The sequence below is a fragment of the Desmodus rotundus genome, chromosome 6, assembly GCF_022682495.2.
Source record: "Desmodus rotundus isolate HL8 chromosome 6, HLdesRot8A.1, whole genome shotgun sequence".
NCBI classification, from domain to species: Eukaryota; Metazoa; Chordata; class Mammalia; order Chiroptera; family Phyllostomidae; genus Desmodus; species Desmodus rotundus.
In genome coordinates, this window is record NC_071392.1 from 81,948,627 (window position 1) to 81,972,475 (window position 23,849).

The 23,849-nt window shown below is 46.6% G+C and overlaps 1 protein-coding gene across 1 annotated transcript in view; it reads right to left on the minus strand.

The window, feature by feature from the left end:
• DGKI (diacylglycerol kinase iota) overlaps nt 1-23,849 on the minus strand; it is a 393,695-nt gene that overhangs the window by 231,187 nt on the left and 138,659 nt on the right. The window contains 1 exon segment of the mRNA XM_053927331.2: nt 15,978-16,073. Within this exon segment, the coding sequence (XP_053783306.1) occupies nt 15,978-16,073 (96 nt within the window).

Consider the following 23,849-nt stretch of genomic DNA (forward strand, 5'->3'; position numbering starts at 1 on the left):
GTACCACCAAGAAAATTGTTCTTTCTTTGGTTGAGCAAGAGATGCTATTTGTGCTAAGTAGCAATGATTATTTGGTGCTAGTCAATGTGATTTGGTACAACAGACAGAAAAAGAGAAAGAAGGGAAGGAAGGGAAGGGAAACCTGATTCACAGACCTCTGATTTGTGAAAGTATCTGGGCCTCCTTCATGCCCCGGGTAACTGAAGTTGATTGGCATCCCTAGCAGTCTGAAGTTGGACACCAAGAAGCATGTACAAGGCAGGCCTTACCTCTACCCAGTAGGGTACATGCCAAACCTTATTTGCCCCTGAAATGGGACAGGTTATCCTGTCTGCAGACCATCTCTCTCCCTCTGCGTTCTTAAGGACACTCCCGTGCACACAGCAGAGATCAAAAGTGGAGAAGTAGGAGGACATACTTGGCCCTCAGAGGCCAGAGCCGGCTGCTGGCAGAACCAAGTTTGGGGCTTGTGGCATCTCTCTCCAGAACTGCCAGACCGCGGGCTCCCAGAACTAATGCAAGGAGTCACGTCTTCCATTAGTCCCACCCCTATTTCTATGATGAGGTCACAGTGATAGAAAGGTCAGTGGCCAGGGGCTTCAGGCAGGAACCCAACCAAACTGGGAGTGGGGAATGATGCAGAGAAGGCACTGAGGGGAACGCACCAGGAGCGCCACTGGCTGGAGAAAAGCTGGGAAAACGGGCTGATGAGGTTGGTGGGATAGACTTACTAACTCAAGCTCCTACCAAGCTGTCCTCTCCCCAGTGATTTCTCAGCCCCTTCACCGTTCCCAGAACAGAAGATTCCTGTTGAAAAATATACCTAAGGGAGGGCTGGGGATCAGGCAATGGGGAAGTAGCAACTGAGGTGAGAAAAATTTTATCCTCGCTCCTTGCTCCCTCGTGGACACGAAGCTCAGCCAACAGGGGCACTTTGGGGGAAGGGGTAGGGGTGTTGGACAGCAGGGCACAGACAAGGATGCCTTTTTTCTCATTCCTCTCCGAGGGTCGGGCAAATGGAACGGTCAGGAAGTGGAGGAGAGGGAGCCTCCTAAGCCTTCGGAGCACCAGGAACGTGGTGCCCTTTCCATGGGACTGCCTCTACAGGCAACACGAATCAGAACGTTGTTGCTGTATCACCCACGGCAAATGAAAACAAGAGTCCTTTGATTTATTTAAACACCTAATTAGAAGAAACGACAAGCATACTTGGCAAGTTCTGCTTCTCCCGGGAGCCTGGGATGCAATCTGTAAATTGGAAGTAGGGAAAATAAAGAATGACGTTTATCTGGAAGTTCCAGTCCTGTGATTTCAGGGCCGAAGCACATCCCCCACTGTCACCCATGTTGCCTTTCCCTTTCCCCAGGGCAGAACACAGGGCATTTCGGACGGTGGCCGGTTGAAGTTCCAGCACACCCTCATGACGGCTCCTCGGGACACCAACGGGTCTCTCTGCGACGACAGGATGTCATGATCCCAGCCCAAGGAGCAGAAGTGCCCCACGGCTGTGGTCCAAGGGGACTCTCGGAGACCTCCGCACAGGGTCTCTACCACAGGGACACCTTGCTCTGTGGCCAAAGGCCCCAGCACTCAGCCCGACTACTGTCGGTCCACGGTGGAGGGTAGGTCTTCCTTTGTCAAGGGGTCACATGTTGGTGCCGTGTGTCCTCTGGACAGACAAGAGCTTCGTGAGGGCTGAGTCCCTCTGACATGGACCCTCACCACTGGCACGCTGCATACTGGACAATGCCGCAAGTATCTCAGAACATGTGAGAGAAGGAGGAGCAAGAACAAGAGGAGGTTGGGAGGGCAACTCACGGAAACCAGCACACGAACCACACAATGCTCAGTTGGATGCTGATGTGCCTCGTTCTGCGTGTGCCGTAATCTGGTGTCCTGTGTAAGCGGATATTCCCTGTCCCTGCAATGGCCTGTTAACCACTGACCTTTCTGAAGTGTGTTCTGGATGTTTATTCAATAAATAACGTTCACCACTGCTGTGTGTACAAAGCAATGCTAAGTGCTGTAGAGGAAACACAAAGAAAGGAGCTTCTGTCCCTCCTGGAACAAGCTGGTAAACTCCAGGAGGAGACAAGGACTCAATAGAAAAGGTCAGTAACAGAAGAAGGTCACACAGGGATAAATGCGAAGTCAACAGCTCAGGCAGTAAGTGCTGTGATTTATAGGAGGGTAAAACCTCCAAGTCAGTAAAAAGGACCTAAGGGAGAAAGCATATTCGTGAACTGGGCCTTAAAAGATGTACACATTTGAAGAATTGAGGTCATTCCAGCAGGGAGAAGACCCAAAGTCACTTTACACAGTGATATTGCTGCTTCCTCAAAGGCACTGAGACTTGGTCTGGTGTGTCCAATGGGAAACAGTCACCGGACTCACAGGTGTCCATCTGCATGAGTTGCTGGGCACCAGGTGTGATGGGCGAATGTGGAAGCTTCTGTGTGTGTGTCTGGTTGGGGGACTGGGAGGAGCAGGGTGTCTACAGGCATGACGAGTAGGGAACACTGGCTGGTAAGAAGCCAGAGGAGCTGTGTCATCAGGGACCACAGAAAAATGGCCCAGCGACTCCTCCTGAGAGGCCCACTGGAGAGTTCCAAGAAGACAGCGAGTCCTCTGTGGGTGTCCATGTGGCACTAATCCAACGCCAAGAATGTGCCTGACTGTTATGGAAGCTTGACAGATGTTCTGGAAGGAAGGGAGGGAGGGAAAGAAAAGGGGGCTGCAGAGATGGACTTTCTCCCCACTTCAGCCCCCAACCCAGCTTGGGTGACTTTGGAATTATGCAACCAAACCCCCAGTGGGACAGAGACAGTCTCACATAGGCCGTCCCAGAGGAAGAGGTGAGGAGGCACCTCAAGAGTTTTGAGGGGTAGAAGACCTCTACAAACAATAGAGGAAAATTAGGGAAGAAGCTTTATGGTGCTTATAGCTACACTTCTGATTTTGTGAGCACAAGTGAGGTGTCTTAGGGGAGCCCCAGAAATATCTGATGGGAAGGCTATTTGGCAGAAGGCTGAGCTCTTACATAACTGGTGGAGGTAAGAACAGGAGGCTGTTATTGCTGCTCATGTGATCCCACCCGTGTCTATAGGCTAATTAGATCTTGGATTACTTATCTGGGTAAGAGTTGCAGGGTAGGAAGAAACATGTTGGGCAGAATTGGGGCCAGCAAGTAGGCCAGACTTCGCGAACAGAAGCCCTGGTTGGGGGACGCAGATTAAGCTAGAAAGGTGGATAGGGAAAAGATTGCTGAAGTTCTTAAATCTAGACTGAGAACAGACATTTTAACCTAACAGGCAATGAGGCCCTCACAGAGTTCTTGAAATTTATGTGGCCACAAGTTATCATTTAACCTGGTGGCAGTAGGTAGCACTAGCCTATCTGAAAATCTGAAAACAGAAGGCCAAAGATAAGAGAAAATGAGATGAGAAATTTGTTAATTCAGTCAACCAAAAAATACTGAGTACCTACTAAGTACCAAGTACCGTCCCAGGCACTGGGGATCGGACAGCAAACCAAACATTCTTAATTGTGTTAATCTCATGGAGCTTACATTCTGTTGGGAGAAATGGACAATAAACAAGACAAATACAGTATCTAAATGCTAATAGAAGTAAGTGGTCATGAGGAAAATGAAAGTGAGAATGAGAAATAGGAAATTTAATCAGAAGTAGGAGAAAGCTTAAGTTGAAGGTAGGTTGGCCGGGAAAGGTCCCACTGAGAAGAGACATTTTGGGGAACATCAGAAGGAAGGGGGGCAATTTGCCGGAAAAGCATTCCTGGCAAAAGGAACAGTAAGTGCAAAGCCCAGACACGAGGGCCTTGGGAGGTTCGAGGAGCGACAAAAGGAATAATGTGAACTCGGAGAAGATGAGGTCAGATAGTACTGGCGGGCCAGATCCTACGGGGTCTTGCAGGCCATGGTTAAGACACCGGCTTTATTTCTGAAAGAAAATAAGTGATGAGAGTCCACATGACAACTCACACACTGGGCAATCCGAGCCTCAACTGGAGTGACAAGAATGGATCAGAGAAGAAGGCAGAGATAAACAGTGATTAACTGATAGGATGGACCCCCGCTCCAGCCCCGTGCAGGCTCCCCTAAGGGTAACACACACTTCTCAGACCTGGGCCCTTCGTCTTTCAGGGGAGTAACGACAGCCAAGGATGGCTTCGCTCCCACACCTTGGTCAGCTTGTGGCTGTGGGCACCGGCTGACTGCCCAACCCCTGCTGTGTAATGGTTGGGATTTGCCTCTAAGTACTACAATAAAGCTCACTTAATTTGCTCTTCAAACAGCATGGTTGGTTCTGTTGTAAGGAGCACGTTCCCTGAAGCAATACGCATAGGAAGTGTTGGTGTTTCCAGAGTCAGCTCAGCTGAGTCATCTCGGATACACCTGGTAAACCTAGAGGGTCAGCAGGACCCACCTGAGCTAGGGCCCAGAGAGTGGATGCTGCAGCTTCCTGAGAGACACCGGGAGGGAGAAGAAAGTGCGTTCTTGCCATTGTTTGGGTGCGGATAAAAGCTTTCTATTTCCCTGGCAGCCAGTGTAATTTATATCTTTCATTTGAAGAGAAAGAAAACCAAAATCCTACTGCAAGTAGCTAAGGGAAGGGAAAGGACTCTGGGCTGATGGAGAACTCGAGAGACACACAAAAATCGGCCCATCGGCACTCAGGTGAGGCCCAGGAACCAAATTGCTAGAACCAGGGTTAACTCACAGCTAAAGTTGGTGGCTGGCTACAAAGAATCATACCGCATTGTGTTTATCCATTAACTTAGAATTGGAAAAAGCTACGGTCAGAACAGCACGGGAATTCATGTTAAAGGGGAAAAAGGTACATGTGTCTCAATAGTTTACCTTTATATTAAAATTTGTACCAAATCATTACCTTTAAGAGTGATCTAAAAGTGGATCATGCTGGTACATTTAATTATTTTTTTAATGAGAAGAAGGTATAAGGATTCTCTGATGGGCTTCAGTAGAAACCGACACGTGAACGTTAGAAGTATACGTGGACCTCGACTGGGTAACTAGTGCACCTCGGTACTACCTTTTGTAAGTCCACACAAAATTCAGGCAGTGTTACTGATACATGAAACAAGTATACATTGCAGCTGTGACTTGTGAAAAGTATGGCGACAGCCTGGTCAATCCGTATGGCTGGCACCAGTTTAATGAAAAGATACCCACTCAATGCTGGGCTGGCTAATGCCCTTCCATTGATTGGCCCGAGATTGGTACACTGCTTGGGCTTCCTTCCACCTCCTCCTTCCCGTCATACATAAAAGGGATTTCAGCCTAATGAACTCAAAGAAACATTTACAACCCCACAGTTCTATTTCCCACTCCTAGCTCTCATTTTACCCAAGGTTACCTCCACACTTATTATTTCCATAGGTATTACGCTTGCCTCTGTACTTCATCCCTCTCACCTCTTGTTTCTGCTTTGTATTTTCCTCTGCTCCTTGTCTTTCTCTCTTTTTTAAAAACATTCTCATTTGTTTCCTCTCTGCTTCCCAGCCTTGGTGCCAGCTCATAAGACCGGGCCGGTCAATAGCTGTACCTGTAGCACGTACTCCCTACCTGTCTTTGGTCTTTCCAGCTGCTTTTGTGGCTGCTTCCCATTCATTTTCCCCATTGATTTTTATACTCTCTTCAAACTCATCTCACAGCAAAGTTGCCATGCAGCTAATAGTAATGTATACAAATGTGATTACAAGTATACAGACGTATAAGTAGAAATTCACACAATTAGAGCCCTACACACACATGAGTGAATGCACAAATTTCAAGCCGATCCACATGGATGAGGATGTGCTGGAGGTACGGCAGACGTCATAATGAAGACAACAGGAAATGATGCCTCAGTGTTGTCTTAAACACTCTCTCTAGTTCTAAGGCAATATATCAAGGGCACAGCAGAGGTCTGAGGCTTAATATACTAGAAACGCCGAAGTTTGCCCTTTCATCCTTGCTGGTGTAATAGACATGAAAACCACCTTACCTGCAGTATGAATCCTAAAACATTCTCATCATCCGTTTACTTTGTGGAAATAGATAGAACTGTTTTTGAAAGGTCACAGCTTAAGATTTCTAAACAATAATTGCAGACGTCTTGTAATTAGTCTTAATCTAGAAGACTGTATCTACAGAAAAACCCACACGGAGCCAGGGTAAATCAGCTATCTTTTCACTGCCGTTTCCTACATCCCAAGCTATTGGCGACATAATGAAGACAAAGCCTCCCAATCGGTCTAGCCCAGGAAGAACACCATTTCAGTCACGGTTCACACAACGCTGTATCTCCAACGGGCAATGTGGTTCTCACTCCCATACACACACCTACCCACACCACTTTCCCCAAGCACAGCGTGACCCGCACATTTACCAGGATGCTGGCCGAATGACATACACTTTAAGTGCACTATAAACACAACTCACTTCAGCCATGCAAGGTGGGTGCCATTCACCCACTTCATAGTTAAGGAGCTGAGACCCAGTGAGACTGAGCAACTTGCCCAAGACAGATGAGCTACAGGTAGAGCCCAGGTCTTTCTGAGGCAAAGTCATCTCTTTCTACCTAACTTACTACTTCCCTCTCATTTGCTTTACCAGTGATAGATTAGGGGAACAAGACTGATGAAGACAGATGAACGTATTTGACATGATTGCTTTAGAAAATCTATTCTCATGAGAGGCCCATGGGGACAGACTAATGACAACCATACCACGACCACCTGTGCCAAGAATGGAAAACAGCTTTCTACCTCAAGAAGAACCAAACAAATGGGCTAAGCAGGGCTTAAAGCATAACAGTAGCCTGCTGGTAGTGAATGCTGACTCTCTTTGTGAAGAGCCTTAAAAATAAGGCAGGAATTCAAACATCCTGGATTTTAAGTACAAGGTACTTAAATGGCAGGATTGATCTGGTGACAGGTGTCTGTGTGTGTCTGTATGTCTCTCTCAACAATCGTGTCAGTGAACTCATTCGTTCATTTCAAAAAAAAATGGCAGTCCCTGTTCTTGGTGCCGAGGACTCAGGAGAGTACAAGGCGAAGTCCATGAGTGCAATGGAGCTTATGTTCCGGTGGTAAAGACAGGCTAGTGAGTGAGTGAGTGATATTGTTTTTAAATACTAGAAAATAGTATGGGCGATAAAGGATGAAGGGCATGCAGAAGGGGCAGAGTCGAGGACAGCCTGGGAGCTGGGCTCACTGTTATACCCCAGGAGACCCAGCCCGTCTTTTGTTCAGCGAGAGCGGGGATGACTAAGGACCTGTGAAGTTAACCCTCTGGCACTGCCTTCCGGGTTCCAGTTCCCAACAATCCCCTGGAACCACTTTCACTCACAGGAGAAGGACTGCAGTAACTAATTTTTATTGAATGTCTGTGACTTACCACGTTGTCAATTGCTGCATATGCATTATCTTAAGTTTCACAATAACTATAAGAAGCAGGTATTACCCACATTTTACAGCTGTGAATTTGAGGCTGAAAGAGGTTAAAATAGCGGCCATGGTCACACAACTAGAAAGTCCCAAAGCCTGAATTTAAAGCCTGGTCATTTGGTCCCAAAGCCCACACGCTTCCTGGACTGAAGACATCAGAGTAGGCTTCTCGATTTCCTTGTTATCTACCTGGAATATGAGGTGGGCAACAACAGAAAGCCCCTAACAGACATGTCAACATGGGGGCCAGGAGTGGTTCCGGGTGACTGCTAGTGCAAATAGTGCCTCAGCCAAGATCGGGGCCTCTAGCAACAAGAATATTGGGCAAACTCTGCTGTTCTGGGTCCCTGGCACTGAGGAACAAACACTAGAAGGGGAAGCGTTTCTGTCCACCTGGGCATTGCCTAGGTGATATGTAAATCCTATGCTGAATCAGATGCAAATGATTTTTATTAAATAACAGGAGAGTTCCACGCAAACATTACCCACGTACAAACACATAAACACAGCCTCTATCTGAAATTCTTCTCTAAGAATAAAATCTCACACACACACATACATACACTTGGCTTAATGAATGTTTAGGATAAAGGCAAAAAAATGGCACAAAGATACAGAAAAGGTATGAAGCTGGATGGTGATTAAGCATCTCTGACTTCCTTTCCTTTGCCATTAAGTGGAAGTAAGCAGCCTCCAATGGCCACCCAAAGTGGTGGTGTTATGAATCAACATTGGGAAGTCCTAAAAAATGCACTGTGTGGGCATTTCTCAAACAGGTTTCCAATGAACACTGACATCCCACAAGATGTCCTGTGGGAAAAATAATAGATTCAACGACCCTCATCTCCCCCCAGAACAAAGCAGGAAATCCTGCCGACCCAACACCCTTCCTAGAGCTTCATAATGCACGTTCGTACACCAAAGGTGTTCAGCATTTCCCGGACTTACTTGATCCCAAGACTCTTTTAAAGAACAAATACCCCATATTGTCTTTATAAGAGTTTGATGCTCTATATAACATGATTTTTTTAAAAGTAGCCTTGCAAATAGACAAAGGTGCCATTGATCCAGGGTCACCTAGGAAGGAGTGACAGCATCCTACGGCTCCTCGAGCTCCATATCCTAGCACTGTCCCTACTGCGTAAAGCAGGCAGAATCGGTATCATATCCTCCTCAGGCAGACGGTCAGCACCCTATGCCCAGTAAGTACAGTTGTAACAACAAGGACAAGAGTTGTAACAGCAACAGTGGCTGGCATTTCCTACGGGCCTGCCACATGCCAGACACAGTCCTAAGTGTGCACTTGAATGGCCACATGGAGATGCTGCCCACCTGGCCAGACACGTTATGGGCACCACCACTGGCACCCACAGGAACATCCCACTCCCTCCGCTCGCATCCAGTGACTGGGGGCAAGGAGCTGAGAGTCTGTCTGTGCCAATGCTTTTTGAAAACTACTTCTGTTGATGGCTACGCTCTCCCTGAGTCATCTTAACTCATTAGCTCCTCCAGATCCTAATAGTGGGAGAGGCCTCTGGCAGACAGCAGCCTTGGCAGCTCCTGGAGATGGCCTCTTCAAGGCTGGCACCCAAACAACTCAGAAAGCTGGCTGAGCTGCCCAGGCTCCACTGCCACCCTCGTGGTTCCCTCTGACAGCCGCACCCCGCCCAGACGAGCTACCATCTGGGGGTGCGGAGTGTCAATCAGCCATGTGGGACCACAGGCGTGTGAGGGGCAGACGCAGGTGGTCTCGGTGCATTCTGAGGCTCAAGTCCAGTGGCATGCTCTGCAGCACACACCCGCCAGCCCCGAATGCGCGTATGGGCATAAAGCCCCAGCGTGCCCTGGGCACCGCTCCTCTCACCTCTGTGCCCAGCGCACATAGGTGCACACCAGCCCACATCTGGTGTGCCCATCTTCCAGAGATGAAATAGGTTGGACCAGAATCAGGATTTTGTTTCTGTCCGATGACAATAGTAAGGCTTCTGACCCTCCAGTAAGAAGACAGAGCGTGTGAGCTGTTTTCTAGAATGGGTCACTTAGATTTGTCACACTTGGTCGGTCCCACTCATGACCTAGTGAGACTACAGCAATGGCAATGGCAGAATGACAGGTGAATTGCTAACAGTTTCTGTGTTGGAGTTAGACGGAACCACCCCAGACAAAAGGCCTTGCCGAAACCCAAGTCCAACAAAACTAATACCAACGAGCTCATTCGAATTAGTGTCACTGAAAGCAGCAGCAGGAAATAAGGAGGGAAGACACTGACATCTGTGAATGAAAGCAATCCTTGTACCAATTCGAAGAAACAGATACAATCTTCATCATTTTACAGAAGCTGAGCTTCGGAAAAGCAGGGTGGGGCTAAGGTTTCATCCAGACATATTTGTCTCCAGATCTGCCTGGTTCCTCACTCTCCACTCCCTTCATTCCCATATCACGTGGCCTCCCTAATGCAATTCATTCATTTATGCAGCAAAACTACATTTGTGAAACTGCAAGCAATATTGGAAAACAGCTTAGAATGAAAGGCAAGTGTGACAGGTGGGGTTGGCCATCTTTGCCAAACGTTACCCACCTGGAAAAGATGAAAGCAAAACACATGGATGAAACACGAAGAAAAGCAAACAGTGCCCATTAGCCTACCCACACACAAACAGGTGACATCAGCACATGTAAAAACAGAGAAGACTGAGCTGGAAAGAGCATTCCGGAGTCCGACAGTTCCTCTTTTTCTCTTATCCAACCTATGCATTCTCACTCACCTGTCTCGCTACTCTCTTCCCTGCAGCTCTCAGGCCCTGGCACCCCCCTGCCTGTCTGCTCACTTTTCCAGAAAGCCTCATACCTCTCGGCCAAAATCCTCAGTTGAGACCAATTTAAATGCACCTCTGTGTGCACATGCATCTGTGAGCTTTGGGCAGGTATCTGTACGGCCAGATAAGGTAACTCACCGTGGAGAATGCCTGCCCTGTTTCCTAGGTGTGCCCTAACGAAGTACTGCAAGCGGGGTGGCTCAAAACAACAGAAATGCACTCTCCCACAGTCTGAAATCAAGGGGTCACAGGGCTGGCACTCTCCTGAGGACTCGGAGGGAGGATCTGTCCATGCCTCCCTCCTGCTGCCCGTGGCTTCCAGCAGCATCACTCCAATCTCTCTCTGCCTCTGTGCTTATGCAGCCTTCTTCCCTGCGTGTCTATCTCTGTGTCCTCTCTTCTTATAAGGACACCTGTCACATTGAATCCAGGGCCCACCCTGCTCCAGTAGGACCTCATCTTAACTAATTACATCTGCAACAGCCCTATCTCTAAACGGGGACACATTCCGAACTACCCAGGGGTTAGGGCCTCAGCGTATGTTTCTGGGCCACACAAGTCAACCTATAGCAGCTACAGCGTGCCAGGAGCAGGTCCCCTGCTGTGGTGCGACACTCTCTTTATACAGTAGATCAGTGGCTCTCTACCCACTCTGTGTGACCGCACATAAAACCATCCGCAGAGCTTGTTTCTTTTATCAGACTCATGCCCAGGGCCACTCACCAGAGGTTCTCATGTAGTAGCTCCAGGCTGGGAACCAGCCACTTAGAAGCAAAAAAACTAGTTTCATAAGCAACTGCAATGCTCATCTAGAAATAAGAATCACTAAGGCCGATCTTAAAAATAATTTAAATTAGAAAAAGGTGAAACAATAGTTCACTCAGCACAGAGATGGAACAGCAGGATTCAAACCCAGGTCTGTCTCACAGCAAGCCCACTTCCTTCCTACTACCAGGTTGCCCATTAAGACATGCACTTAGGCAGGCGTGACTACGATCGTGCGCGTCACATATGACGTAGGCAACTGTCTTAGGTGTAAAAATAGGCGTGCACTCGGATGTGCTCTGTGGACTGTTAGTGGAGGCGTGAGTTTCTCTGGGGACGAATATTGGATGAACACCTTTGTACATCCTGTCAACACAGCGTGAGAACGATTGCTACCCACTAACCTACGCGGTTGTCGCTTACGATTCGCTGTCACTCTCAGCACTGTTGGAAGTGTCTGATACGGGATACTCAGCCCACGACACTTACAGAATAAATGAATGGACAAACGTCTAGCCAACTCAACATCACCACAAACAAGAGCGGCCCTCACTGGAATTTTATTTAATTTCCCCCTCATAGTCATCATGTAGGGAAACAGCGATCCTTCTGCTCCAGTTTCATTATTTTTGCATCCCTTTCTCCTTTTTAGACCAGAAAAAGAAACAGTTACTAATTTGGGTACTGTCACTGATTTGAAATAACTTCAATCCCATTAAATAACTGCTCACAGACATTCTACTGTACTAAATGCTGCCACTAGAGACATGTGAAAGAGGGAGGATTTTAAAGGTCATGTGGTTCGGCCCCGAGGTTTTGGAACAAACTCTCCTGCAACAGTCTGCACGTCCTCTGACGTCGCTGCCTTGCCTTCAATGCCCTCCAGAGTCAGCCCCCAGATATCAACCACACGGCAGCAGGAGGTCGCAGATGGGCGGGACAGCTTTGGTTTTAAACAGACGATTGCAATGTCCTCACAAGTCAGGGTGACAGTGTCCCTGAGGCAGGTGTGGTTGACCCTTGATGTCACAGCAGCAGCCACTTTCACCTGCAAATTGTCTTGGTTTAGACAATATACAGGGTCTGGTGGAAGTAATGCCTGCTTGAGTGTGGTTGGTAGGGTAACAATAGAGGTGTGATCATTTACAGTTTTAATTTGAACATTCCACCTAAAATATCATAGGGTGTGCTTGAGTGTGATATTGTTGTGTTAAAGAATTACATGCCTATGATTTTGTAATAAAAGGGGGCGTTATTTGCGCCGGACCCTGTGTTAGATGGCTGTGCTTCACAGACATTTGTAACAGGCACTCCAAGTTTTGGTTCAGAAAACATGGACACGCACTCCCATCCGTCCATGGGTGCTCGCGCATGCCTCATGAAGGCCTCCTCACTCACAGCGCTTGTCCCCGCCTCTGAGCGTGCTCATGTTCCTCTGCCTGTCTGAAATGTTCTCCTTCCTCAACTCCACTTATGTAAACCTTACCCATCCTTCAAAACTGTGCTCCGTCCCTGTTTCCATGAAGCCGCCTCTGTCTACCCAGCCCACACTGATTTCTCCCTTCTCTTAACTTCTCCCGTAACATTTGCTTTGCTAAATCAGGGCAAGGAGTGAAAGGCACTCTTCAGTGATGGGTTCACTCCTCCAAGCGTTCCGCCTACACTTCATTTAGAAACCTGCAGGTAGCACCTGCTTATGTTAATTCGGTTCCTATTTCAGCAGGTCAGCTTTCTTCAAAGATGGCTCATTCAAAGAAATGAGAATATAACGATGTATTCACGAGTGCATTTTTCTTATGAAAATGTTGTTCAATTCTAAGAAAGCTGCAACTAGAAACTCAAACCGGAGGCTTTCTTAGAGACCTGCTTGCCTAGTTTCTTACCCAAAGCAGATATGTACCCCCCGTGCATGCCTCCTAAACGCACTGCCTCCTGCCCCACACAGACACAATGCCAAAACGTCCACCCAAATGATTTGTAGACACGTGCTTCCAGCCCATCTCTCCAGGCACGTTGCTCCCTTGCTGGGCAGCTCTCATTGTTAAAAGTTCTTTCTCATGATACACTACTTCACAAAGGTAAGTTTGTGGACCATTTGCAGCATAATTATTTGAAGTGTTTGTTAAAGTAATAGATTTTCAAGTCCAACTCCAGGCAGAGTGAATCAGCATCTGGAGCAAGGACAGAAACCATAACCTACACTGTTAGCAGGGGCCCCAGATGACGTCTGTTTTACCCAGAGTTAGATCCACTCCCAGAGTCTGTGGATTCTACAGCCTGGAGAACTTAGTGCTACCTTCCTAACAACGAAGGGGGAGACACTTATTCCCATTTCTTCGCGGCAGCCTTCAAACACTGGAAGAGGTCCATGCTCTTCCCCCCCCCCCCAATTAATGCTCGTTTGCAGCCCAGGTTATTTAAGGCTTCCTTCTGCAAAGTTTCCTACCCGGAACCCACGCGAGCACACCCTCCGCATCCTCTCCTGCTCTTCAATGTCCCTCTCAAAACAGGATGCCCCAGTGAGGTAGACAGAGCTAGATTTTTAATTCTTTGCTATGTACCACCCATTTTGTGCAGTATGTCAAACCTCAAATTTACGCCCTGGCAGCTAACGATGAGAGTGCCCACGGTGGCCTAAACTAACCACAGTATGTACTCCTATTTTGTAAATCCTTGCTCATTTAATACGCATGTGACCTTGACTCTTCATAGTTGTTTTAACGTGGGTGCCTTTCTTTATATTTGTCACATATATATTGGCCTGTGGCAGTTCCTTTGTGAATTGTCTGCTCCTGTCTTTGTTTTCCCTTTTCATTCCTTATGTCAGTCACTATGGCAAATAAGCCCCTTTAACGCATTATCTCAACACAGCCTCCAAACAACATTTCCCTCCCTTTGTAGGCGAAGAAACTGAGCCTTCGGCAACTTCTAATGAGGAAATACAGTCAGGTCTTCAGCTTCCTCCCTGACTTATTCCTTCATTTAATCAACATTTTTTAGAGGCAAGCTCCTCATCTTTAAGACACTTTATAAAGTGACTTAATAGAGTCAAGCATTTGGGAGGAAATTTTGAAAAAAGTTCCCAGACACTTGGGATTTCCATGACTGTATTACCTCCTTACATCTCCCTAAAATTTCCCTGACTCCCCTTGCTGCTTTTCCCGGGCTAGCGGAACAGTGATCAAGTTATATTCAGTGGGTAGCCACGCCAGTTCCTGATACAAGATTTAAGGAGGATGTATGTAGATGTTCATATATTTGCCAGAGTGATGATATGTGGCTGACTCAAAAGAGCACATGAAATCATCAAAGGCAGGAACTTCAAAATAAAACACAACTCCACAACAAATTATAAGCTATAGGTCGGCAGCAATATCAGTAGAGAATATTTCAAAAGTATATAAACAAGTAAGATTGGCTTTCACTTTTTCCATTTTATGTTATCAAGACCAGTGTTTATGCAGTTAACTAAGATAATAATGTTAATTCATTATTTGTAGGATTTTAGTCCAAATAGCTGAGCTTTCTCTTGGTTTCGGTTAATTTAATCGAACTCATGCAGTTATATTTTCATTAAAAACAGATATGCATGAAGTTGAAATGATATTCACATCAACCGAATGTACAGCCAGATTAAAAGAAATGCAGACAATTAAGTACAGATCTGAGTTGGAAACAAAATTAAAAATAAATTAACCCTACTCCATTTTTCTACCGAGGAGGTAGAGAACACCCAGAGGTCGAGAGTTCTGAACACCACATGACAAGCGGTAACGCTGGGATGCAAACCCAGGTCCCCTTTCAGTGACCTTTACCTATTCCCAACTTCACTCAGACAAACCCTGGTCCTCCGAAGCTCTCGTGAAGTTTCCCGAACAAAACCTATTCACGAGGCAGCAAAACAGCTAATGCAATTTTAAAGGTCATGGGTCCCAGCTTTGCGATTCCAGGCAGCCTGATAAAAGTCCTTGGGGGCTATATTCTTCTACAAGCTTTGACGGAAACTCAATTTCTTCCTTATTAGTTATTAATAGAAACGTATCCACTGGTAATTCCAAGGCCCCAAATCCTTCTTTCACATAACAAACAAACATACCAGGAAAAAATATATACTATTTCAATTATGATGCCCATTTCCCAAGCAGGAACATTTCTTTCTTCTTTACTATTCCAATTTCTGATTACTCTGTTTTCGGACTATTAATTTTAAGCTACACAAAAATTTTAAGTTCATTTTCTCAACACTAAAATTTTAGTTCCTCACAACTTACTGCCTGGCAACCATGTTCTCTTCACAGAGTATAGAGACAGATGGACATCTAAATAGATTGGTCTAAATAGAGACACAAAATAAAATTTTAAAATCAAAGGATACTCCAATGTGGTTGCCTGTTGATTGTTTATATGGTTTCTAGCATTTGACCCTCCAGAACTTTGCCCGAATTATTTGCTCACCTGCTCCCACCACCCAACAGGTGTTTCCACCCATCCCCACCTTCTCCCACCAGCCGTGCCCACCACCACATATACACCCTGCAGCGGAGTTGCCCCTCCCCCAGAGACCCTTCCTCCACACACACCCCTGCCCCCCACACGGACACACCCTCCATAGGCAGACCTTGCCTCATGCTCCTTCTCCCTCTCTCCCACCCAACACACACAGAAACCAACCCCGGGTGTCATCGTAAACTAGCACGTTAATACCCAGGTTTGGCACTCACAGTCAAGCCCTAACACCATTCACATTGGCCCCTTGGAAGCCACGTTAACTTGATACACTCTCTCTGTCAATTGCCTCACAAGGGACAAGCTCTTTCAAACCTCTCCTTGGAAATTCAGGCTCGGTGACCCCCGCCGTCTTCAGACTCCAGGTGCAGGCCTCCCGCCCCCGGAGGCAGAGCCCAGAGGTGCAGGGGGCACACTCACTGCAGATCGGACTTGGCAGTTCTCCTCGCCCAGGTAGCACAGGTCCCCCGAGACGTTGGTCTCCAGCCACAGGTGCTCTCCGTTCACGGCGTTCTCCTGGAAGGAAGAGACCCACCTGACTTCAGTTTTCTTTGCAGGCGTGGAGGGGGGAGGCTCTCAAATTTTGTTTTGGGGATGCAAGAAAGTTAGTGAACCCCAAGGGGTTTAAACACTTTCCATGTTACCCCTGAAAATACAACGGGTGTTGGTCCTGCCAAAATTCCAGAAATGGAAAAAGGTGTTTGGGAGAACTTTGAGCCAGTAACTAAAGCAGCCTCTCGGCCTGTAGAGGCTTCATCCGCGGCTGTGGCAATCTTTGAAACACACATTAAACAAATGAAGATAAAACCCTCAGATTGTTCAATGTAAGGCCTTACTTCTCCAGGCCAAACACGGCAGATTCCATGACAATTGAAACACATTCTATTCAAAGTTGCCTCTCCTGAGCACATCAGCTAAGAAGGAAGATAGTAGTATGAAAGTACTTTAAGTACAGACGGTTTGAAAACACATCCATACGAGTAGTGGGTAAATTATACTTCTAAGCCAGAGGTCTCTTGAAAGTCAGTTTTAAGTTTAAAGTCACTTTGGTCTCCAAGCCTAAGAAATGTCTACTAATTCAAATATTCTCCCAGTTCGGTAGGGCCCTCACCCAATCAGTTCTAAATTTTTCAAATTGAAGGTTTTCCCCACTCCTAAAAATATTCAAATACTTCCTGTGGCAAGCGGAGAACAGCTATAGGTTTGGACTCTGAAAGTTTTCACATAGTGATGGACGAGGACAGTATCTGTGAAAACAACTGGAAAAAAGCACGTCTTTGCTAGGTTTCCTAAAAACATGGACCTGCACGATCTGAAATATTCTACTTCGGAGAATTTCTCATCCCACTTGAACGTCTAACTGTTTCTAGAATAAAATACCTTTTTATCCTTTTATTCTTTAATACATTCAACAGCCACTTATTCCAGCTCACTGGCACCAAGCACTGCGTTAGCGGGGCTATCCACAGAGTGAAATCCACTGGAGACGTGGAAACGCAACACCGAATTATAGCAGCAAATACTAGGGGAGCCTAAACACAGCAAAAATCCTGCCAACGCTTCCAGAGACTGACGTGTAAAAGGCTGCAGCGGGGAAGTGGGCAAAAACCACTGCCTACACCGATGCAGACAGGCCAGAAGTTATTAAGTCCTTGATAGGGCAGGTAAGGCAGGCACGAGCAGGCAAGCCCAGGGCGTCAGCCTTACCAGGGCATCACGCCCTCGCTGGGCTACCAGGCGTCATCCCGGGCCAGGGGCTGTGTGTTCCCTGCACACTGCATCCCACCTTGCTGACAGACCCGCTCTGGTTCCGACACAGCAGGGCTGATGAGCTAACCTCACTCTTGAGTGGGGATCTGATTAGAAAAACGGCTCTTCGTGAGGGAACAGGGACGGGGCAGGGGAACATGGCAGCCTTCTGCCACAGGGACTCTGGCACACCGGTCCTCCAGTTTGACTGCTCAGCGCAATGACCTGGGGAGTTTTCAAGAATTCCTGGGCACCGTTCCCAGAGAGTTTATTTTAACTAATCTGAGGTGAGAGCTGGATATCAGGGGTTTTCAAAGTTGTGGAGGTGACTCTATGTCTGAGCCCCAATAATCCAGTAAACCCTACCCCACCTCTTCGAGCTTAGATAATAGATTCTAGAACTTGTCTCTGACTGATCAATTAGACTTGCTACCTCTCTGCCCTCGGACAGTCAGCAGAGAAGAAGGTGGGAGAGGAGGAGAGATTGGAAGGAAAGAGACATGAAACCACAGGTACACAGCGGGTAAGCTCAATGTTAGCAATGTTAGCAAGGGAGATCCTGGGGATAGGAAAAAGAAAACAAACTCACACATGCCCTTAAAGAAGCAGTATTCACTACATTAAAGCACTTATACATTTACCTAGTAATCTCACTTTTGGAAATGTACCCTAAGAAAATAATCCTAAGGGAAGAAAAACCTACGTACGTTAAGAGGTTCAGTTTCTCCCCTACGTCTTTGTAGCTGAGACTGCCAGCCATTCACTAACATCATTTTTCTTTTCTTCCTGAAGACACAGCTAGACCTTATTACCCAGGCTCCCTTGCAATGAGACCAAGTTCTAACCAACAGAACGTGGGCAGCAGAGGCTTGTACCGTTTTCAGCCTTGGTCCACTGAAACCTCCCACACGCGCTCCTTCGTGCTCTTTCCCCATACTGGATCCCTGAAAAGTCAACTTCTGGCTTTCGAAGGCTTCTCATGAACATGTAGAGCAACTGTCTGCCGGGTCACTGAGTAACAATGGAACAGGGCCAACCCCCTGCCCGCCCCACCTGGGACAGCCTGGCCTGTCACACAAGTAAGAAGTAAACTTCTGTGCTCAGCCATTACATGTTTGAGTGTTTTATTTATTCCAACCTAGTCTATCTACCCCAACCAATACAGGCCTCTTCTCTGTGCTCGGATTTTTGCCTGGCTTTTGTTAGTATCTCCATCTGCCCCCGAGCGACTTGCCATACACTGAGCAGCGTGTCGCATCTCGGAGGCCTGGCTGCTTCTGCTCTGAACCCTGACATGCTGACATTCTCTCTGATTTTTTGCACTGCTTTATAAACTACAGCTTTCCTTAAAGCACAGCTACGATTAGGCTTCTTTCTTGCTCAGAATGCTTAAATGATCCCCCCTCATTTATAAAATGAAATCCAAGTTTAAGTGCCCATGCTAGACCTTCCATTAATGGCATCGACCTGTCCCTGCTTGACTTGCCTTGTTCACCTTCACACATGGAACTCTCTTGTCGCCCTTCTCTAAATGGAGCTGCTCTCTCCCTTTGTGTGCCATGCTTTTTGTTTATTCCATTCTCCCCGCCCAGGAACCTCTTTCTCTCTTTTCCGCACAGCCATCTTAAAATACCATCTTCGATAGTATACAGTTCAGAGTATCCATCTGTGCCAAACAAAAAAAAAAATATGTAGCTCTCCAATTTCTAAACGAAGATAACATTTCTCCTGCACTTGTGAGTGGCGAGACAGGTCTCTACAGAGATACCTAAGAATATCTGTCTTATTTTTAGTCTGCTCCTCCGAGTCCAAAAACTTTTCTCCTGCTGGGATTTACTCAAATGATTTATTATGACTTACCACATTCTCTGATTATTCATATAATCTACCTAAGAATCCACCTATATTTCCAGATAAATAGATGGGAGGGTATGATTCCTTGCCCTCGAGTTCTACGGAGTCCTAGGAAGAGTTATAGGTAAAAGATAAAAGTCGGAGGGGATGTTACAGATCAGTAACACTCACAGGTAGAGGACACTGAGAGCAACAGCCAATAATTTACACAAAATCACGCTATTTACTTGTAAAAATGTTTGAAAACAATAAGAAAACTATAAATACATATCCTATGTAAATGTCCCCACAAACTCAGAACGGGAAAAAATGTCTCCCCCTAAAAACCTTCACAACAATAGGTAAGACCTGTCCCGGACGGTGCGGCCTGTGCCGTCCCGTTAAGGGGCTAGTGGGCCCCAGGAGTGCGGTCAGCACTGGAGAAGTGCCGTCCGCGTAGAAGTCACCCCAGGTGTTGAAGACAGTGTGTGAAAAAAGACTGTGAACCATCTCACTGACCATTTTTATATTGGTTGATTGCAGGTGGAACTGGTAATATTTTTGATGTATTTGGTGAAACAAAATACGGGGCTAAAATCCAATTTACTGATTTTCACTTTTTTTTTAATGTGGCTACTAGAAAAGTTAGAATTACTTTACACCAGATACGTATTCGTTTGGCTAATAAGTTGCCCAGGGGCAGAAGATCGGGCCTGGATAGTCCTCACTGACCTGTGAAGCTGTAGGATTCTGTGATTGCCCCCGGCAGCCGGTGTGATTTCATGTAAAGTTCTCACAATTGGGGGCAACGAAGGACTGGAGAGAGGACATAAAATCACGCGAGATCTTTCCCACTGTTAACATGGCTGACCAGGCGCAGGACCTGCCCTGATTTACAGCTGGTCGGTGCCCCATGCTCTCAGCAATCCGAGCTCTTGATTAACCTAACTTTCTTTTGAAATGGAGATGGGAGGGGGATAAAACGTGGGAGTCACTATTGGTGATGGCACCCATACCTGAAGGTAAAAATGCTGAGGCCTAAAGGCAGTAAAGAAGGCACAGGTCTGCTAGGACTTGTCATTCGAAATAAGACTAAAATGAGAACGCACACACACCTGCCTCCTCCCAACTTTTCATTCAAGGTTTCTAAAGATAAGATGACCTAGTTTCCTAACCCAGTTTAAAGCAATCCCACATGAAGATTCTGTTTCGGTAATCTTGTCCCCGAACCAAACAGTGAGGTAGCGCTTAGGCTTTGACCCGCCTAGGAGAAATGCCTAGGTCTTAGCGTCATCGACTACAGGAAAGAAAAGGTGGTCTGGATTTCGGATCTGGCTTTGTTTGTGCTGAGGCTCTGTTTTCCTTAGCCCTCGGGACTGGAGAAAGTTTTCCAATGAGGTAAGAAAAAAATGAAGTCAAGGATGCTAAGTTTAAACCACAATGCCCTTTAACACAAACCTTGGTGGCTTTTCCACCATCATTTTGAGAGTTGTTTTAGGCAGTACCACGGGCAAAAACAAATTATAAACCAGTGGAGACAGAATAAGACCCACCTCCCACCTTCTCTGCTATAATGTTAACAACAGGGAAGAGATCCCTACATCCAGATGAAGTCTCTGTCACAAGAGAGGCATGTGACCTCTGCGAGAAGTCACACATTATCTACGCAACACACACTTCTAAATGGGCTAACTCACTCTACGCTGGAAACTTGGACTCCAGCCCAGGAGAAGAGAATATTTTTTCCCTCTTGAGCATTACTCCCTTTCTAGCAAATTAGCTTGTTTTCCCCAAAACTGGCTTGGCTTGGCCAGGTGTCGGTGGGAGCAGCCGCTGCAGGCTGCCACCAGCAAGGTGAAGAGAGGATGCCACCGGGAGGAACGGAAAGATCAAACCACTGTGTGTGTTTGAAGACTTAACGTGATAACGCATGCACTGTATTAGGAAGGAAACTGAAAGAGTTACTTGGAATTAAAACAGCATAAATCCACTTATGTTTAAAGCAGGCTTTGGACTCCTGACTACCACCCCTTTCAGGAACTAGAGATTATCCAGGTGCCATGGACTCCCAGTGGGTGACCTGGCTGAGTGAGCAGAAAAACTGTAATCAATCAATCCCCTGACGTCAGTAACCAGTCAGCTACGAGGCCTATGATGCTGTGCTCTCCACTGCGAAAAAGAAAGAACAAGCAGAAAATACAGTCCCTCCCTTCAAGGAGCCTGAGATTTAACTAAGGACCTACAATAAGAAAATCTACTAAAAACACTAAGTTGGTTCTATGGTTTGTAAGACAGTGCATGGTGGGCAGAGGTATTGGAGGAATCAAAGCAAAAAGTGAACAAACAGAATCAGTTTGACTGAAAAGATGAACGTAGCCTGGCAGAAAGCAAGAGAGGAAATCGCTTGAGGAAATAATTTCCACATTGGGTGGGGCCAACTGTTTACCGTTGTCGAGAGAAGACGCAGGCACCAGACTGAAGACCAAGCTGGCTATTCCCCACACGTCAAGGTGGAGGGTTCGAACCCTGACATGCACGAAGGGAAAGGCCTGTGCGTGGGCGGCGGGGGTGCACGTTGGCCAAGAGTCACCAAGGAAGTGAAACGGGGTGAGGCAGAGGAGCCTGTAGGTCACAATAAGCCACCTGAGCAAACCAGAGCAGGAGAGCAGCTTTGGACTTTGAGGAACAGACTAAAACTAATAGAGAGAATATATCACTGAGTGGGAAAATGAGAAAATGAAGATGGAATACTTGGAGGAAACGCTGAAGTTCAGGTACTCAAAGCGTAAGAACTGCCTCCTGTAACAGTGTACTCCTCACCGAAATGCACAGGCGCCGGCTGCCCGACTTCTCTGAATCAGTGCTCCCCTGGGTCTCAGGCCCACCAGCAGGCCATTTCTCAAGTCCCCTTGCAAAACGATACTTAGGAAATAACGGCGCCCCTCCCGAAGACTGTAGCACATACACCAAAGTCAGAACAGGGCCCTTTTGGGGGTTCTACAGTAAGTAGAAACTTGGGGACTAAGTCCACATTCACCCTGATTTGCCTTGCAACTTCAGAGACGCCATGCACAGCTCTGTGTCTGTTTCCTCACTGGTGAAAGGAAGAGAGGAGAGGTGACGTAGGTCAGGGTGGGTCATTGTGCTATAGGCCTTCGAGATGACCCTCATTTCCCAAACCAAACAGTAATGGAGCAGAGAGAATTTCAACCCGAGAGGCAGGGGAGGTGGGATGGGGCCCAAGGGGAAGCTCGTCAGCCCTGCTCCGCCCCAGTCCTGCCGAAAGCTGAACTTCGCCCTACTGGGGCCCTTCATCCTCACCAACAGCAAGAAATTAGAGATCCTCTTTATTTTATTTTATTTTTTAAATTCTTGCCATCCTCCTCCTCGTTTGGAAGACTCTTAAGACACTCCAAGTCAAACTAATGCTTAATAAACAGCGATGAATAAGTAAAGATTGACCACTTGAACACATTTAGTCATGAAGAGTGGGCCGACAGGGGGAGACAGACAGTCGTGCTCTTCTTTCATAGGGGTGCAGGCGAGGGGGCTGGGGGGTTGGGGGGAATGACAGAGACAGGTCAAGCCAGAAAATTAGTCTTATACTTTGCACACAAAAAAACTCCTGGTTTAGCTGCTTAAATAGATGTGTAAGCTAAAGTGACATAAACGAAATGGGTGAAAAGTACACTCATTAGGAAAAGCCAAAAATGTTGAAGCAAGGGCAAGTCTTAGCAAAACAATATACAGCAGGGGGAAAGCAGTCTCTTCCACTAATGGTGTTGGAACACTGGTCAGGAAAATGCAAAAAAGTGAAACTGGGCCACTCTCTTACACCTTATGCAAAAATAAACTCAAAATGGATTAAAGACCTACATGTGAGATCTGAAACTGTGAAACTCCTAGACGAAGACATAGGCACTAAACTCTTGGACAGAGTTCTCTGTAATATTTTTTGGATATGTCTTCCTGGGCAAGGGCACTGCAAACAAATATAAACAAATGGGACTGCATCAAACTAAAAAGGTTTTGCATAGTGAAGGAAACCATCAACAAGATGAAAATTCAACCCACTGAATGGGAGAAGAGATTTGCAAAAGATATAACCATTAACCAAAATATATAGGGAACTCATCCAACTCAACATCGGAAAGTCCCCACAACGTTTTTAAGAATCTGTTTCTTCCTCTCTTCTGAGAAAAACGTTTCACATGATTGTAGTAAAAATTGTAGGGTTGGTCACAGTTTGGCTTCTGTTTGCTAACAGCAATATTAGCCCACAATTTTTTTTTTTTGGAGTCACAGCTTAAAACTCTTCCCACAGCATCTCTCTGATACGCCTTCAGATGAAGCATCTTCAGACAAGACTTCCGGTTTTCCCTCCATTGTTAAAATTCCCAAAGCGTTTCCTGCCACCATGATAATTCTATAGGCCACATGATGGGGTGCCCACAACCAAAGGAGAGGAGGAAGTAAAGAACCACTACACACGAATCCAGCCTCAGTTGCTATTAGCTCTTCCTTTCCAGTATACTGCAGCCTCCCACCACCAGCCCCAAATACCATTTTGCTGAAATATGAGAGTACATAGCTCTCTGCGGGAATCAGAAAATAATACGTACTAGCCAAGCTTTGGCTCAAGCAGGACAGTTCTTTGTCAAAGCATTTCTAATAACCATTTCCAACATCGAACAGGGACGGAGGGCCCTC